This window comes from Lolium rigidum, chromosome 7 (assembly GCF_022539505.1).
Source record: "Lolium rigidum isolate FL_2022 chromosome 7, APGP_CSIRO_Lrig_0.1, whole genome shotgun sequence".
NCBI lineage: Eukaryota > Viridiplantae > Streptophyta > Magnoliopsida > Poales > Poaceae > Lolium > Lolium rigidum.
Window position 1 is genome coordinate 280,911,142 of NC_061514.1, and position 18,186 is coordinate 280,929,327.

At 44.9% G+C, this 18,186-nt stretch overlaps 2 protein-coding genes and 1 non-coding gene across 3 annotated transcripts; all 3 read right to left on the reverse strand.

The window, feature by feature from the left end:
• Positions 1 to 1,347: 1,347 nt before the first annotated feature.
• On the reverse strand, positions 1,348 to 1,465 carry LOC124679853. Its single transcript, XR_006995281.1, has one exon. It is a non-coding gene; the product is annotated as a U5 spliceosomal RNA (small nuclear RNA).
• Positions 1,466 to 3,341: 1,876 nt separating this feature from the next.
• LOC124676914 (protein DETOXIFICATION 21-like) lies at positions 3,342 to 6,782 on the reverse strand. Its single transcript, XM_047212927.1, has 8 exons — positions 6,297 to 6,782; positions 5,093 to 5,634; positions 4,804 to 4,890; positions 4,565 to 4,621; positions 4,236 to 4,474; positions 3,984 to 4,102; positions 3,803 to 3,889; positions 3,342 to 3,636 (listed from the first exon to the last, which is right to left on the reverse strand). Exons 1-8 carry the CDS (start codon positions 6,609 to 6,611, stop codon positions 3,556 to 3,558), a joined length of 1,527 nt encoding a protein of 508 aa, XP_047068883.1. The 5' UTR covers positions 6,612 to 6,782; the 3' UTR covers positions 3,342 to 3,555.
• A 382-nt stretch (positions 6,783 to 7,164) lies between these two features.
• LOC124672835 (DEAD-box ATP-dependent RNA helicase 36-like) lies at positions 7,165 to 10,806 on the reverse strand. Its single transcript, XM_047209000.1, has 6 exons — positions 10,138 to 10,806; positions 9,232 to 9,554; positions 8,605 to 8,808; positions 8,433 to 8,514; positions 7,695 to 7,793; positions 7,165 to 7,603 (listed from the first exon to the last, which is right to left on the reverse strand). The coding sequence occupies exons 1-6, from the start codon at positions 10,804 to 10,806 to the stop codon at positions 7,481 to 7,483; spliced, it is 1,500 nt and encodes a 499-aa protein (XP_047064956.1). The 3' UTR covers positions 7,165 to 7,480.
• Positions 10,807 to 18,186: the final 7,380 nt, after the last annotated feature.

Genomic DNA, 18,186 nt, shown 5'->3' on the forward strand with positions numbered 1-18,186 from the left:
GTATGATAAATAATATCTTGTCAGTTACTGATTCTGATTTCGGTGACCAGATGAAGCATTAAACTAGATGGTAGAATACTGGGGTTTCTGGACTTGTAGTCCATTATATTATTCTAGTTGGAGTAGTATTTTCAGTGTTGTTTCAGGATGTCTGGCATCTACTAGAGCCAAGAGGCAAACGTTACTGAGTCTAGGAGTAACTGATTTACTACAACAGTCATTCCAAGACCATAACCAAGGATCGGTCCAAGAGGGATACCCGTCAGTAATATGCTGTGATGTTAACATATGCAACTACATTTTTTTTAGATTCACAGGGAGAGCCTCCCTGGTTTCATTTCAAACAGAAACGAAACCATACAGTCTTTTTCAGTCTGAACCAAAACGCACACCCCAAGCTACAATCAGAAATTGCTATTCAACCTACAGGCCTAAAGCCTCAGCAAAATCTAGTGGGAAAAAACACCACTAAAATATCCTTCTCTACGCACCAAAAGGTAGTGACAAACACTGAAGTTTCACTGAACATCATCATAAAAGGGACAGCCCAGGACCAGCGGACGTCGATAGCCTAGGAAGCAGCTTTTTTCCTTCACACGATGACATGGATATGGATCAAATCAGCCTCATCAGGGTGATCCTTCAGGTAGGCTAACGACGCCCTCCCTCCATGTGTCTTTGTCATCTAGACAAATACAATGATGAATACAAATTTCCTTCATTCTTTACTCTCCTACTCCCCTTGGTTCAACTTCATCCGTCCATATGAAACATTAGAAAAAAGTATAGTACTCGTATGTATGTATGTACCGCTCCAAGTTCAGTCTGAGGCGTTTGAAATTGATGGCTTTCCTTAAACATGAGCAGAAGATGCATACCGCCAAACATGATTTACAGTTTCATTTGGGCAAGAAGATTCTACATGTAACAGTCCAACATTCATGACTAAAAACAGGGGACATGGCAGCAGATACAAAGAGAAGTGTACTTTTTGAGAAATCCAGAACTGTGGGGGCTTCCTCACAAAAAGAAAACACCCTTCAATGTGAACTTGTAGATAAATACCAAAATCCAGACTTGGATGGAAGGACGAACATACCATGCGTGTTCAGTTTAGCTCTGCTGTATCCACACTGATTGGGCAGTCAATGGCACGCCCTAAGCAAACAAGCAGAAGTCTCTGCACTCGTTATCCAAGAACAAGTGCCTGTCTCTGCGAAAGTCTGATTAAACAGAAAATCAGTGCAAATTATGCTGTGCTTTTGCACCAAGTCAATCTATCTTTCCAACAGTTAATAATACACTCAGAACAAACAAACAAACCTTGAAATTAAGAATTGTGGGACCCTCCTCCAAGAGAGGAAGAACCCTATAAAAATTAGCGTATGCTGCTTAGTGTGGCGTGCACACGGTATTCTTTAGTAAAAGGCGAAAGAATAGTTCGCTTTGTGCTCACCACGCAGCTGCGTGCCTTTCACCAGCACGCACCCAGCACTCTTATATAGCCGAGCTCCTTGCGCTGTCTCACTTAGCTAGGCGAGGTGGGACTAAACGCCCCATCGCGTTTGCATTTTCATGCTGCCCTACACATTCACTGGCAAAGCCCACTCGCGTTGGGCCTTTCAGGTAGTCAGCCCACGCATTCTCAGAGGAGTGAAGACAAAGCTGCTGCGCTCAACGGCGGCGGCTGTTGGGTGCATGACGCCGGCCGAGGAGCCTCGACCCACCCGTGGACAGCGGATGACATTGCAGCCGGCGATCCGATGGCTCCCGGCGGTCGGGCGACCGCCCGAGGATCTGTCAGAGCCTCAGAGGCATGGGGACTCACCATCGCCGGCGGGTTCCATCTCGGTTCGTGTCTCATTGCTTCCAATCAGTTTCCCTGTGCTCAGTCAGTCTACCCTCTCAATCATGTTTTCCCCAGCACATTGCCGGGATACTATGTCGTAATTCCAACTTGTCTGTATGCTGGGGCAGATTCATCTCCACTTGCTAGCAATAGTAGGCTGCCACAGGTGGTGTTGGGCGTGCCCCTGTCAGCGCTTCAGATGCTAGGTTGGGGGACGCTGAGCTCTTGGAGTTCTATGGCCCCTTCTCGCCTGTCCGCCGTCCCTGCGACTCGTCTCCTCTTGGCTTCGACATCTTTCGTCAGCCTCTTGAGGGTGGCTCTGGTCTTGCTCCTTTTCCGCCGGATGCGGTTGATGACAAGGTTGCTTCCCCTGTGGGTCCACAGAGCCCAATCTCCGATGACGTTGAGGGTTTTGGCTTGGATGAGTTTTTTGTTGAAGCTTCTGTCCCTCTTTCGGTTGAGCACTGGAGGCTTGAGGCGTCTGCGTTTGAACCTATTGATGTGGTTGATGTGTTGGCATTTCCCTTGGTGCCTTCTGTTGAAGATCCTAGGTGGCCGACTCCACCAAGCTTTGCGATTTCTTGGCCAACTTGGCTTCGAAAAAGCGGACGCTCATGCCACCCTTGGGTGAGTCTTTGGAGGAGATCCCTGCTGCCTGTGTCGTTGTTCCAGAAAACGTGCCTGCAGAGGACATCCAAGTTGATCCCGGGGATCCCGCTGCTGTCAAGCTCAATGCTTTCTTGTCATCGGTTTTTCGACCAGTGCCCCCGCCTATCCTTGCTTCGCCGCCCTCTAGGCGACCCCGTGCGCCTAAGGAGGTGGCCACCACGCCTCGTCGGAGTGGTCGCATCGAGAAGCAGAAGCAATTGCGGAAGGATGTTACATCTCAGGAGTTGCTTGCGCGTGTCTTGGGCATCTTGAAAGAGAACGCTGAGTTCGATGACAACGCCCTTGCTGCCTTCATTAACAAGTTTAAGACCCCTTTGTCGCCTCGTTCCATCACGATGCTTGGCTGCCTTGTGAAGAATGTGGAGAAGGTGAAAAAGGCCAAGGGCAACAAGGTCGGCGCCAAGAAGAAGGCCGTTGAGATTACATGATGGATGCACTTCATGCAACCTTCGTGTTGTTTTGTCGAATATGTAGCTTTTTGTCGTCGACAAGTTGTTCGATCTTGTTGTGTTGTTGTTTTAGACTTTGGGAGTAGTCCGCATGCCGGAGGTACTTAAGTATGTATGGTTTTCGATCCGGTTTTCCTCATAAACTGGATCATTTTCCTTTCTTCCTAAATGAATAGCCTGGCGTTTGCTCCAAAAAAAAAAAAACTTATTGGTCTGTACAACCAACATGGATGGACGATAAGCCCAAAGTCAAAAATCACCAGAACCAGTCCAAAATTAATCAAAACAGAACCACACTTATGCCACTAGCTCACAGCTATGTTTACATGCCAAGGTTAGTGGCGGAGATTGCTGCAAATCAAGTGGGTAGGTAAGACTCTTTTTCCTCTTCTAATGGAGCTTGCATCACTGTGATCACACATTGTTCGCTCGATCTTGAGGAATAACCCTGTTCTGCCAATTCAATCTTAACATGTTGAGAGAAGTGTATTTTATCCTCTGAAAGGTTGTGAACCCCGATCAAGGAGAGTATACACGTTCTACTTTGATGGCGTGACAATTCATTGCTTGTACCCAAATTTTTTAACCTCATGGACTTCCACTGGAAGCTGCCTTTTCTCTGTTCCCATCGATGAACCATTTGTTCAATCTATGCCGAGTAACCTCTACCTGAAAATTAGTTTAAAAACCATTGTTCAGTATATCTTCTACACCAATCTAGCACTCAATATATATTTATACAATGTAGTTTTGTTTTAATACTAGATAAGTCATATGAAGACTGTGGGTAACAATGTTTGAGTACAGTGATGATTGGACAGTTGGCAAAGCTTACCTGTTTATCCCAGTCAGTCCTAATTGTTATGAACAGAAGTGCAATTGTTTGAACCAGTGTTCCGAGCAGCATGCCAACCCAAACGCCCTGTACTAGTAACCAAGGTGAGTTATGACAATTTACAGCCAAATGGCAAACGGTACTGAGTTATGTAAATGAATTACCACAAGTGTCATCTTACCTTCACATGATATCCAAGAACATAACCTAGAACCGCTCCAAGGGGGATACCAATCAAGTAATATGTTGTGATGTTAACATATGCAACTACACTTTGCCAACCCGCCCCAACAGCAACACCTACCAGATGATCAAACAAGGTTATAGTTTCAGTGAACAATCTTTATTGACATAGAAGGAAAATAGTTTGTGTTTCATTAAAAATAAACCAAATCAAATGATTATCGGCATTCAGTCAAATGCTGAAGCAAACCTGATAGCACTGGTTGAACGCTGTTCAACAAGATAGAGATGGCCAGAAGAGGCGAGAGATCAGCGACTGCGGCAACTACCTCTTCACTCGTTGTGAATATGTAGGAAAGCTTTCCTCGGAACGAAAGGAAGAACACGAACAACACAAGGCCTATAGAGAAAGAAGTGGTGACGACGTTTAAGATGGCAAACTTTGCCCTTCTTGCACTTCCAGCTCCGAGCTCATTTGCGACACGAACTCTATAACACACCAAATCATTATCATCAAATCTCTGAAACTGATTTGGTCACTTGATACGGTAACAACAAGCTCTTAGAGCAAGAAGTTACCCTGTCGCGGACAGAAAGCCCATAGAAATCATCAACTCCCAACCATTGATGTTAAGGCTGCAGATTTCACATATGGAAACCACAATAGTTAATTAACTAATATGCAGCGACAAGGAAGCAGTGTGAAATTATGCAATGGCATATATGCACCAGCGGCTAGCTACCGTTCTTTGACTAATAGGTATATCCAGAGTGGAGCCAAGCAATGACGAAGTGAACTATGAAATAGTAAAGATTACCATATTGAAAGAGCGTCAAGTGTAACCTCTGGATTCTTCATATACCCGGTTAGGAGCACCAATATTGTGCTGTACCACATTTCCAAACTGAAGAGGTATGCAGGGAAAAACATTTATCATTGCTAGGTGCATCCAAAATTTCGATATGGACAGTAAAGTATAAAACATTTATCCAGAGGTGCATAGTTGGTCAGTAAGTACATTGCTCTGGTGTTACAGTTGAAGATTTTTTTTTCCTGCTTTCTGAAACTGTTCTATATGTATACTCAAAACTGAAGCTTGTTCTTACCAGAGCATCACACCAGAGGATAAAGAGAGCTTTAGGATGGGGAAGAGGTCGGTGAGTGCCTCGGTGGAGAACCCCGTCCATGTGAGAGGGCACGCACCACAGAACACAAAGATAAGCTGCCCAGACACAGGAATCCACAAGGAAATGACCATGGAGCTCATGACCCCGGTAAGTCCAAAGTGGAATTTGATGGTCAAGAGCCACGACAGGAACAGATGGGTGCCGAGGTTGATGAATGCAAGATAGGTGACGATCATATTCTTGCTTTGCGCCTGCAGGTACATCTGGAGCGTGAAATTACAGAGGTTGCTAAACAGCATGGGGATGTACCAGACAGAGATGCGCCCAGCAACTGCGGCGATCTTGGGGTCCTGGCCGATGAAGACGAGGAGAGGCTGGGTGAACAGGAAGATGGGGAGCATGAGCACAGCGCAGCTGCTGAGGATGATCCAGGAGCGCTGCAGGTAGATGCCCAACATGTGGTACTGCTTGGCCCCGTACGACTGCCCGCACAGCGTCTCCAGCGCGCTTGCCATGCCCAGCTGCATTCAGTTTGCGCACATTAATCAGGTGTTAAAAACCATCGGGTTTTTCTCATTTGCAGAAATTTGTTTCTGTTGCAGTGCTGAACTGGTGCAATGACACCGCTCTGTAACAACAAGGTTGATATCTGTGCTCCCAAATTATATTATGGTGAAACTGACTCTATGATCAGCCCTTCATCGGTTGTCATCTACTGTTGCTAACTAGTTGTGTTCTTGGGCAATATTTGGCAAGATTATGTCCTGCCAATTGACGGCCTCATGCAGTCGCGTAGACGCGTAATTTCTGGTTCTGTTATGTTTTATGTCACACATCACTATCGAAATATAGATGCTGCCCATAGCTAGAGATCCGGTGTGTTCAGTTCATATATATACACCTTATTCCCCCGCTGTTTATGTTATGATGAAACTGGTAATAGATTGAAGCATGGGCCGGCTCAGATCATACTCCTTGTTCCTCCACTGTTTAAATGGTCTGTCATCTACTGTGGCTAACTTAGGTGTGTTCCTGGCCACATTTGACAAGATTATGAGCAACGAATTGACTTACCTCTTGCAGTTGTGTGACCCCTCATCGATCTTAAGAACATGCAAGAGAAGAAGAGTGGTACAGTAGTATGAGAAGCAAATCAGGAATCCTATATAGTTGGTTGCAGTACCAGTATGCCGTTGCAGAAGCGCATGAGGACGGTGGAGACGAGGGCGAAGGCGGCGAGCTCGGTGGGGCCGATGTGGCCCATGAAGGCCAGGCTGATGATGGTGACCCCGAAGCCGGAGAAGCGCGTGCAGATGGACGGCCCTGCCACCTTCCATAGCTTCCGGTTCTCCTCCAGCAGCCGCTGCCCCAGCCCCACTTCTTCTTCTTCTCTCCCTCCTGCATCCCCACCTCGGATCACACTGTTGTCACCATTTTCGACCCTTGCCGGCCTTGGCCCAAGCAGTGGGATCTTGCGCTCCTCCTCCCTGTTCTCCATGAATGTAGTGCTGCTTGATCAGCGAGCGTTTCTCTACAGAGAGGATGGTGACTGAAGCTGGTAGACCTACGCTCTCTGCTTAAGCATGATGCATATGTGTGCATGGCCATCTGAGTAACTCCTTGTCCATTCTATTTTTGCACGTTCACGTAGACATAACAATTCACTCAAATTTCGAATTGCTGAATTGTTGGGGCTAGCCGAAAGCGTCCTCCATAAAAAAAAGCAACGCATGCTGCTTAGTGTGGCGCGCACACGGCCAGTTCTTTACTAAAAGGTGAAAGAATAGTGCTCACCACGCAGCTGCGTGCCTTTCACCGATCGCACTAGCTAAGCTCCCTTTCCGTTGAACGAAATTGATGCAAAACGTTCAGATACAGACAAGATTCTTGCTGCATTCGTCCTCCCACGAGAACATGGTTGTCCTTGTCGCTGCTCCCGACATTCGTGCCTTCAACTTCAGTAGGAATATGGGATCAGCTTGTTAGAGGGAAACCAAACCTACAACGGCAAGACAACATCAGGAAGAAACAATGCACCAATCGTGCAGTGCAGACAAACATTCTTGTACAGCTGTTCATGTTGAATACAATCATGCTGGTATCAGTACAAAACCTCTGTCAAACATTACCAAGAAAAAATGGCATGTACACCAAACCTAGTACATCTTCTCGACTGACTTTGTGTTTCGATCTACTCAATCTAGTGATTTACAAGCATCGGTATAAAATTTTACCAGTTCCTTCGTCTGGTTAACGAGACGAGAACAATTCAGTAGACAAGGTCCGAGTGTAGGACAATATTGACTGTCCTCCAGCTGGAAGGTGCACACAGCAACCATAGGAAGTGAACACTTCCCTAAGCCAGGTTCATTCCTCGTGTTTGCGCTTTCTTGCCTGATCTCGTTTCTTCTGGTCTCTTCTGTCTTGAACCTTATCTTCGTGGCCCTCGTCTACCATCCTCATATTCGCAAGACGCCTCGCTTTGAATACCTGAAGTGTTGAGGTAGTCCAGTAAAAATCTGTTTGTCACAGAATTTGATACTGAAATAGGCTGTTGGGATATTGATCCAGTATAGCATACCTTTGTAATATCTTTGGTGACTTCTTTGTCATCGCACTCATATGCATCAAATCGATTCCCCACATCATCTTCTATCTCATGTAAGAGACATATATCCCTCTGCAGAGATATCACAATAAGCATGCAGGTTTCACTAAGAATTTATTTTATTATTACCAGAACACACGGCATGACAAAAACAGCTGATCACTTGTCTGTAAGCAAATTTGGTGCAGTCCAACCATGTAAATTTCTGATCTGATCACTTCTAGTTCTAGCATGTGCCTCGGTATACAAGAGCTAGCTGGTAGATAAATGACATAACTATGGGAGTGTACTTTATGATATATGTACATGCTTGGTGCGTTGGCGGCTAGTGTTACTTCTGCCACTGAAATATTTCAAGTTACTTCGAAGTACTCATCTGGTCGTATTTAATCGACGCGACCTTTGTGCGTACATAGGCTAGTTAGCATACACACCTCGCGTCAATCTTATCGGACCGGAGGGAGTAGTTACCAATTTTCAGAGCTTGTGTGGAGATCTCTTTAGCCCCTCGATAAATTTTGACCAATACATATAAACTCGCAATAATATGCATCTATTACCCATCATGTTGACATGAGGACAAGAATGTAAACTGGAGTTCTCTTTCAGTCAGGGAGCCTGTTGTAGTTCTTATTTTAAATAAATGTGGGGAAATGATAATGGATCAAGGAAAAACATCATGTATTCATGTAAACTGTGCATTCAGCAAACCTGAGTCACAAAGCTTATAGAGAGCCCTCCCCTAGTTGCTCTTGCAGTTCGCCCAACCCGATGGATATAATCGCGTGGAAACCTATCAGAAGCAACAGTCAGATTTTAACATTCATCAAAATATGTTGACAGGGAGTACTTCCTAATGCATATAAAGCTAGTATAAAGGCACCTCGGAATGTCATAGTTGATAACAAGATCAACAGTTGGGATATCCAACCCACGACTGCCCACGTCAGTAGAGATCAATACAGGTACCTGACCAGACTTAAACCGATGCAACGCTGAAAGCCTTAGCGACTGAGCCTTGTGAGAGTGCAAAGAAACAGCAGGTCGGCCAAGCTCTTGCAACACAAAGTCCAAATATTGGCATGCCCTACATGACAATAGAATTGATTTTAGCAACATCTGAAGAAAGCATTAAACTTTAAAAGGATTATAAAGTAAGTGTAAGAATAACACGCAGCATTCCGTCAGAATCATCTAAGAACAAGAATGATTCAAAGGAAATTCTGAATACAGAGCTTGACAATTGCAAAAGTGGGCACATCAAAATTATAAAGGTTAGACATTCTGTGGAGATATGTGCATAGTAATAAAAAAATTGTCGGAAAAAATTGCACTGTTTAAATGAGCTAAAACAAATAAACAGCATATTTCTGGTTTACGTAACTTTGTACTGATATGGAAAAAGTTGAAAACTAAATTAAAACATCATGAAAACCAGATCTGGGATCTCTGACCGTATGCAACCTAACACCAATTCAACAATGACTAATTATAGTGTACAGGAGCAAACCTGCAAGTTGAAACAAATACGATGGCTGAGCGTACATTATCTTCCTTCATTTTTGCCAGAAGATACACAAGATGTAGCTCTTTTCCATCAGGAGGTATATGGATATACTGCTGCTTCAAGCCCTCAACAGTCTTGAAGCCTTCGTATGCCTCGTAAAAGTAAGACTTGCTGCCCGAAAGCTCAAGCAAAGACCGCAGATTCTCTGACATTGTTGCAGAAAATAGAAATGTTTGCCGCTTCTTTGGTAAGCAATCAAATATGACCTTGAGGTCTTCCTCGAAATTGGAATCTACAACTCTATCTGCCTCATCCAACACGAGAAACTGCGATAGAAAAGACAACACATGTTACTAATCTGAAACTACCAGAAGAGGAAGTACTAAAAGTCTATATTGGTTAAGATGCAAATACTTTGCCTACTGTAATAACACAGATTACCTAATAGGCATGCCTGTGAACACAACAACAAACCATGAGCAAGTCGTACCCAAAACAAAGATTCACATAGGGCACACATAACGTAAGCACAAGAAATCTGCTACACTCGAGTGAAATCACGTAATTCTATCACAGAGATGTGCTATATTTATTACCGTCCCGATGCTAAGGAAACACCTCAGCAGAGCTACAGCTCAATTGATCACTAAGCATAAGCAGCAAAGCATTCCTCTATTCTTATGCAGGTTAAATAGTAGCAAAATTTCACCACCACTATAAATAAAGTTCTCTAACACAAATAACTTTCTCCATTTGTACCATGATGGATGTCTTTGATAAACATGTCTTGAAAGATGTATCTCGTGTGAATTTCAGTGTGGTTTGAGCATATGGGAGCAAGCAGCAGCACAACAACTAGAAATATCCTTGCATATTGCTGCCAAAAAGAAAATGAAGTCATATGCCAACCTTTGTCCGGGCGAAGACCTTGGCGAGGTCAGGGTCGTTCTTGATGAGCGTGGCGATGCGGCCAGGGGTGGCGACGACAACATGGGGGCGGCGCGCGAGGCCCTTGGCCTGGCCGAGCGGGTCGAACCCTCCAATGGCCGCGAGGCACCGGATCCCGAGCGGCGAGCCGAGCGCGCGGAACTGCTCGGCGAGCTGCGCGGCGAGCTCGCGCGTGGGCGAGAGCGCGAGGGCGGCGACGCCGAAGGGGCCCTCCCCGAGGCGGTGCAGGATGGGGAGCGCGAAGGCGGCCGTCTTGCCGCTGCCCGTCTCCGCGATGCCGAGCACGTTCTCGCCCGCAAGCGCGCGCGGGATGCACCGGCGCTGCACGGCCGTGGGGCGCCGCATGCCCAGCGAGCTGCACACGTCCACTAGCCAGTCTGATAGGCCGAGGTCGGCGAAGGAGGCGGGCGCGGCGGCGGCGGCGGAGCAGGAGTCGCCGTGCTCGGTGATGAGGGTTGGTGCCGGGTCGGCGTCGGAGTCGGAGTCGGAGCCGGAGCTGGCGGCGTCGGGTTGGACGGCGGGCGTGGGGTCGGGTTTTGGGGGTTGAGGATGGGTGGGCTGAGGCTCGGTCCTGCGATTGGACGGCTTGGCGAAGAGGAGGAACGGGCGAGCTTCCGTTTCCACCTCCATCGTCGGCTGCTTGGTGGCGGCGCTGGCCGTGGGAGGTGGAGTTTCGGACAGGGAGGGGGAAGCAGCGGGAGAGGGCGGCGGAGGGTGAAGAGGGGAAGGTTAGGGTTGAGTGAAACACGGCTCTATGCCCTACCTGCCAGAGTCAAAAGCAAAAAGATCTAAAGGTTGAGATCCGTTTAAAAAAATGTGACATTCGATTACTGAGAAGAAATGTAGGATGTCAACAACTTTTACACACGTGTGAATAAATTTGTAGAATCAGATAATAATTCTCACTTGACGGTGACTTAATCGCTCGTCGTTTTTTTACTTCATTGGGAAATCTGGAAATAAAACAGATGTACTCTTTGCTCGATCTTGTGAAAGATGTTGAAACTTTGTTTAAATTAGTATCAACAGAGTACATCTAGATTTTAATAGAGTAGACATGTTTCATGAAAGTGGGAGAGTACAACCAGTTCATCAACTTCATGGGAGAGGCTCAACATGTAAGTGCACATCGAGTATTTGTAGGTCTGGTGATCATTCTCGGCATATCATCCCCCCTCCCCATCCATCGCCCTCCATCGCCACTCTTGGAGTGCAATTTTTTTCATTATGGGTCAACCATAGGTTCCGTCATCCTCCTCACCTCCTTGTTTTCTTTCTCATCTGCCTCCATAGCACTTCCTACTCATGGCGCCTCCTTGCCCTGCTGCTTCAAAAGGGAAAGGAAGATGACGAGATGAGCACTAGAGGACCTGCCTCACTTCTCATTTGTCACACGCGATGGCTTTTTGCAAATTTGCTTGATCAAATGTTCTTGAGTTGTGTGCTAAAATATTATATCTATGAACTATTTTGATTGCAAAAAAACAAAACATCTTGAATATGAAGAAAATGGACAAATTGCCATGTTCGATGTAAATGGTGTTTGACACGTTTGTTCAGCCAACCCCTAGATAGACAAATGAGGCGAACAAATGACAAAAGATGCAAAGGAATGGGAAGCCACCATGGAGATGCCCTAGTCGCCTCCATGAAAGCGAGTCCATGATGTACGTGGCATGTCCGTCTCCGTCTGTTTCTTGATACATTTCCAAAGGTGGCAAATAACGTACAAGAAATTATGTGTGATGAAATTATTTATAACTTATTTATAAGTTCAAATAATTTAAAAAATTATGAATATAAACAAACTTTACTGAAGCTTACATATATGCGTGGGAGGGGGGCACATGCCCTCCCTCCTTATCATGTGCAGTATTAGAAATCCGGGGCGGATCTACATCCAGGGTAGCCCATGCTACAACCCTAGGTTTAGGCCAAAAACTACACTAAAGCCCCTTAAAATATTTGGAAAAATTCCTTAAAAAAATAGTAGCTCATTTTCTAAATGCATGGGCAAGCCAACGATTTTGACTCGACGAGTCGACCGGTCGTTCTGGGGTAGCGACTCAACAAGACTCATGTTTAATACTAAATTATTAATATGTATAATGTAGGATATAATATAAGGTTGGGGACAGGGGAATGGGGAAAGCCTAGGCAATTTATGCATGTCTTTTTGAATTGCAGGGGTTGTTTTGGTGCATATATTGACCACTATAAACCGCCCAACAAGATGATTCTTCATCCTATAAGGCCTAGAACCAACTTTTTTGCCAAACAGATTACATTGCAGCTTCAATCTATCATCAAGATATAGCCAGAATGCATATTCTATATTGATTCAGTAGTTATAAAATGGGAAGGGGAGGAAAGAATGAAAAAAAATATGACATGTGGGGTCATTTTTTAAAGTCGACCGACTCACAAACCTGGACTAGTCGAGACTAGTCAAGACTGGTCAATCGACTCGATCGACTCATCAAATGAGTCGAGTCGACCTTGCAAATGCAACTCATGGACTAGTCGTCGACTAGTCTTGACTAGTCGTTGGACTCGAAATCCATGGTGACAGCCTAGGGTGTGGTCCATTTCTGGGTCTGCCCCTGATAGAAATAGACTCCTAAGGGTGTAGTTGGAACATGAGCAAGGACAATTCTAGCCTTACTATGCAAAATAGAAATGTTTTGCCTCTGGTTGCATCTCCTGAAGACCGATGGGACCCAAACCAAGCAAAACACGCACTTCTATGTTCTAATCCTGCAAAATTTGCAAGACACTGGCTCACCCCAACCCGCTCACTTAATTTGCAAGGGAATGCATTTAGTGGAGATTAAAAACCTGGCTTTGCTAGGCCATGATGTTCGTACCAGGTATGGTAACATTGTCGTGGGTAAACACATGCATTCAACATTTCATGGGCTAGGTAAGCAAGTGACTTGTGTTTCTATTCAAGGCCACCTAAATGCACCCTAAGGCCTCGCTCGGTTACAGGGGATTGAATCCCAAGGTGAATTTCATCCAGGCAGGTATTTGGTTGATCCAGAACCGTCACCAAATCCCTTCTAATACACTCTTCCTGATCCCTTCCAATCCATGTCTTCATGTACATGTTAGTTTAGGCCGCCGCTGCCAAACCGCTTTGTTGCCTCTTCGCTAGTTCTCTGTCTCTCGCGTCGTGGAAATTTATCCACAAGTCAGATGGGGATGCAATTTATCCAGGCCAAGCTAGTACAATTGATGAGATTAGTTGGGCTAATAATAATACCGCCTGGGTGTAACCGACTACCACAATTTGGCTGGGCTCGAAAAATTAACACTCCGGGTTGGATATCCAGGATTCGGCCCCAATCCAGATCGATCCATACCTTCAAGGGATTAAACGAACAAAGCCTAAGTAATACTCCCTCTGTTACATTCTATAGTGCCTATAGTTTTTGAAACAAATACCAAAAATCTATAGGGGAGCGGTGTTTTGGAACATGGGTCCATATACTCTCTATATTTCGAAATGCATCTTACATACATTTTAAATTTTTTAAAAATTGAAACTAAAAGTTCGCACGTACATCTTCACGTGCTACGTGCTCACAAAGTCGTTTCATAAAAAATTGACTTATCATGTGACGTGTATAAAAAAGACAAAATTCAGTGCTAAAAATAATGTTTTTCACAAGATAAACTTTATCTTTTTTATATAGACCACACTAAATCTGGCTGAACAACTCTCTTCTCTTATTGTCACATGAATTTTTGTCACACATTGCACCAGGGGTAGAACTGACTTTGTATGTGAAAAGTTTACACCGTTAGCTCAAAAAATACACTAGAGTGTCATGTGAGGCATAACTTTTACACAAGTGACCATAGAAGGAACCAAAAAGTTGAGAGTGTCACATAAGGCATCATATTTTAGGACTAGTGTCATATAAGGAATTCTCTCTATAAAGTTACAACAAGGCCCATAAGGGATAGAGAAATAGCATATAAGGCTGCAAAATTTACAAAAAGGGCCCTAAGGAAAAAAAAGTAGAATACGCGATCAGGTCCCTAGTCCTCTCCACCGCATTTGGACGACCTCCAAGCCTGCGTACCCACATCGCCATTGGGGGGCAAACCACTTGGGGAGACACCGGTACTCTCAAGAGTGTAGGATAACGTAGCATAGAAAACAAAAAAATTCCTACCGCGAACACGCAATCCAAGCCAAGATGCAATCTAGAAGACGGTAGCAACGAGGGGGTATCGAGTCTCACCCTTGAAGAGATTCCAAAGCCTACAAGATGAGGCTCTTGTTGCTACGGTAGACGTTCACTTGCCGCTTGCAAAGCGCGTAGAAGATCTTGATCACGATCGGTTCCGGCGCCACGAACGGGCGGCACCTCCGTACTCGGTCACACGTTCGGTTGTTGATGAAGACGACGTCCACCTCCCGTTCCGGCGGGCAGCGGAAGTAGTAGCTCCTCTTGAATCCGACGGCACGACGGCGTGGTGTCGGTGGCGGTGGAGAACTCCGGCGGAGCTTCGCTAAAGCACACGGGAGCTATGGAGGAGAGGGGCGGCTAGGGTTTGGGAGGGGGTGGCCGGCCACTCAAGGGGGCGGCCAGGTTGTGGTCTTGGGGTGGCCGGCCCCCTCCCTTGGCCCCTCATTATATAGGTGGATCCCCAAGAGTTGGTCTCCAAGTCTTCGAATAAGACCCGAACCAAAACCTTTCCAAAAGAGGGAAACCTAGCCAAGCTAGGACTCCCACCAAAGGTGGGAGTTCCACCTCCCATATGGGGGGTTGGCCGGCCCCCTAAGGGGGAGTCCACTTGGGACTCCTCCCCCACTAGGGTTGGCCGGCCATGGAGGTGGAGTCCCATGTGGACTCCACCTTCCTTGGTGGTTTCTTCCGGACTTTTCTAGAACCTTCTAGAACCTTCCATAGAACCTTCCGCGACATTCTAATTCACATAAAATGACATCCTATATATGAATCTTATTCTCCGGACCATTCCGGAACTCCTCGTGATGTCCGGGATCTCATCCGGGACTCCGAACAAATATTCGAACTCCATTCCATATTCAAATACTACCATTTCAACATCCAACTTTAAGTGTGTCACCCTACGGTTAGTGAACTATGCGGACATGGTTGAGTACTCACTCCGACCAATAACCAATAGCGGGATCCGGAGATCCATAATGGCTCCCACATATTCAATGATGACTTTAGTGATCGAATGAACCATTCACATACAATACCAATTCCCTTTGTCTCGCGATATTTTACTTGTCAGAGGTTTGATCTTCGGTATCACTCTATACCTTGTTCAACCTCGTCTCTCGACAAGTACTCTTTACTCGTACTTGTGGTATGTGGTCTCTTATGAACTTATTCATATGCTTGCAAGACATTAGACGACATTCCACCGAGAGGGCCCAGAGTATATCTATCCGTCATCGGGATGGACAAATCCCTTTGTTGATCCATATGCCTCAACTCATACTTTCAGGATACTTAATCCCACCTTTATAACCACCCATTTACGCGAGTGGCGTTTGGTGTAATCAAAGTACCTTTCCGGTATAAGTGATTTACATGATCTCATGGTCATAAGGACTAGGTAACTATGTATCGAAAGCTTATAGCAAATAACTTAATGACGAGATCTTATGCTACGCTTAATATGGGTGTATCCATTACATCATTCATACAATGATATAACCTTGTTATTAATAACATCCAATGTTCATGATTATGAAACTAATCATCCATTAATCAACAAGCTAGTTAAGAGGCATACTAGGGACTCTTTGTTGTTTACATATCACACATGTATCAATGTTTCGGTTAATACAATTATAGCATGGTATATAAACATTTATCATAAACATAAAGATATATAATAACCACTTTTATTATTGCCTCTTGGGCATATCTCCAACAGATCTCCCACTTGCACTAGAGTCAATAATCTAGATTACATTGTAAGGAACCTAACACCCATGGCATTCCGGTGTTGGTCATGCTTTGCCCTAGGGAGAGCTTTAGTCAACGGATCTGCTACATTCGGATCGGTGTGTACTTTGCAAATCTTTACTTCTCCATCTTCGATGTACTCGCGAATCGAGTGGTAACGCGGCTTGATATGCTTCGACCTCTTGTGTGACCTTGGTTCTTGTGCATTGGCGATGGCACCCATGTTGTCACGGTATATGACTAGTGGGTCCAATGCACTAGGAACCACACCGAGCTCTACAATGAACCTCTTCATCCATACCGCTTCGATGAAGCCTCCGAAGCCGCTATGTACTCCGATTCTTTTGAAGACTTCGCCACCGTGCATCGCTTCGAGCTTGCCCGGCTTATCTGCGGCACCATTCAATATAAACACGTACCCAGATCGTGACTTAGAGTCATCGGGATCGGTGTTCCAACTTGCATCGGTGTAACTTGTTACAACGAGCTCTTGGTCACCTCCATAACAAAGAAACATATCCTTAGTTCTTTTCAAGTACTTCGGGATATTCTTGACCGTTGTCCGAGTGCTCCATTCCTGGATCACTTTGATATCTGCTAGTCAAACTAACGAGCATGCGCTATATCCGGTCTTGTACATAACATGGCATACATAATAGAGCCTTCTTGCCGAAGCATAGGGGATCCGATTCATCCTTTCTCTTTCTTCTGTCGTAGCTGGTCCTTGAGTCTTACTCAAGACCTTGCACAGTAACATAGGTAAAAACCCTTTCTTACTTTCGTCCATTCTAAACTTCTTTAGAATCTTGTCCAGGTATGTACTCTGTGATAGCCCTATTAGGCGTCTTGATCTATCTCTATAAATCTTGATGCCTAATATATATGATGCTTCACCAAGGTCTTTCATTGAAAAACTGTTATTCAAATAACCTTTTACACTTTGCTTAATAGTTCTATATCATTCCCAATCAATAATATGTCATCTACATATAATATCGGGAATGCTACTGAGCTCCCACTCACTTTCTTGTAAATACGGGCGTCTACATGACACTTGTATAAACCCGAAGTCTTTGATCACCTTATCAAAGCGTCGGTTCCAACTTCTTGATGCTTGCTTCGGTCCATAGATTGAGCGCTGAAGTTTGCATACTTTGTCGGCATTTTTAGGATCGACAAAACCTTTGGGTTGTACCATATACAACTCTTCCTCAATGTCACCATTAAGGAATGCCGTTTTGACATCCATATGCCAAATCTCATAATCGAAAAATGCAGCTATTGCTAACAAAATCCTCACAGATTTTAGCTTCGCTACGGGTGAGAAAGTCTCATCGTAGTCAACTCCTTGAATTTGTCGGAAACCCTTTGCGACAAGTCGAGCTTTATAGACAGTAATATTACCATCGGCATCTGTTTTTCTCTTGAAGATCCATTTATTCTCGACAGCCTTACGGCTATCGGGTAAGTCTACCAAAGTCCATACTTTGTTATCATACATGGATCCCATTTCGGATTTCATGGCTTCTTGCCATTTGTTGGAATCCGGGCTCATCATCGCTTCTTCATACGTCGCGGGGTCCTCATCATTGTTATCCACAATCATGACATTTAGACAAGGATCATACCAATCGGGAGTGGCATGTTCCCTTGTTGATCTGCGAGGTTCGATGGTTTCCTCGTTCGAAGTTTCATGATCATTATCATTAGCTTCCTCTGTTGCGGTGTAGGCGGTACAGGTACAACTTCCGTCTTGCGCTACTGCGATCAACGAGTATAGATTCATTAATCTCATCGAGTTCTACTTTTCTTCCAGTCACTTCTTTAGTGAGAAATTCTTTCTCAAGAAAGGTTCCGTTCTTAGCAACAAAGATTTTGCCTTCGGATCTGTGATAGAAAGTGTACCCTATAGTTTCCTTAGGGTATCCTATGAAGACGCATTTCTCCGCTTTGGGTTCTAGCTTGTCCGGTTGTAACTTTTTTACATAGGCTTCGCAACCCCAAACTTTAAGGAACGACAGACTTAGGTTTCTTATTAAACCATAATTCA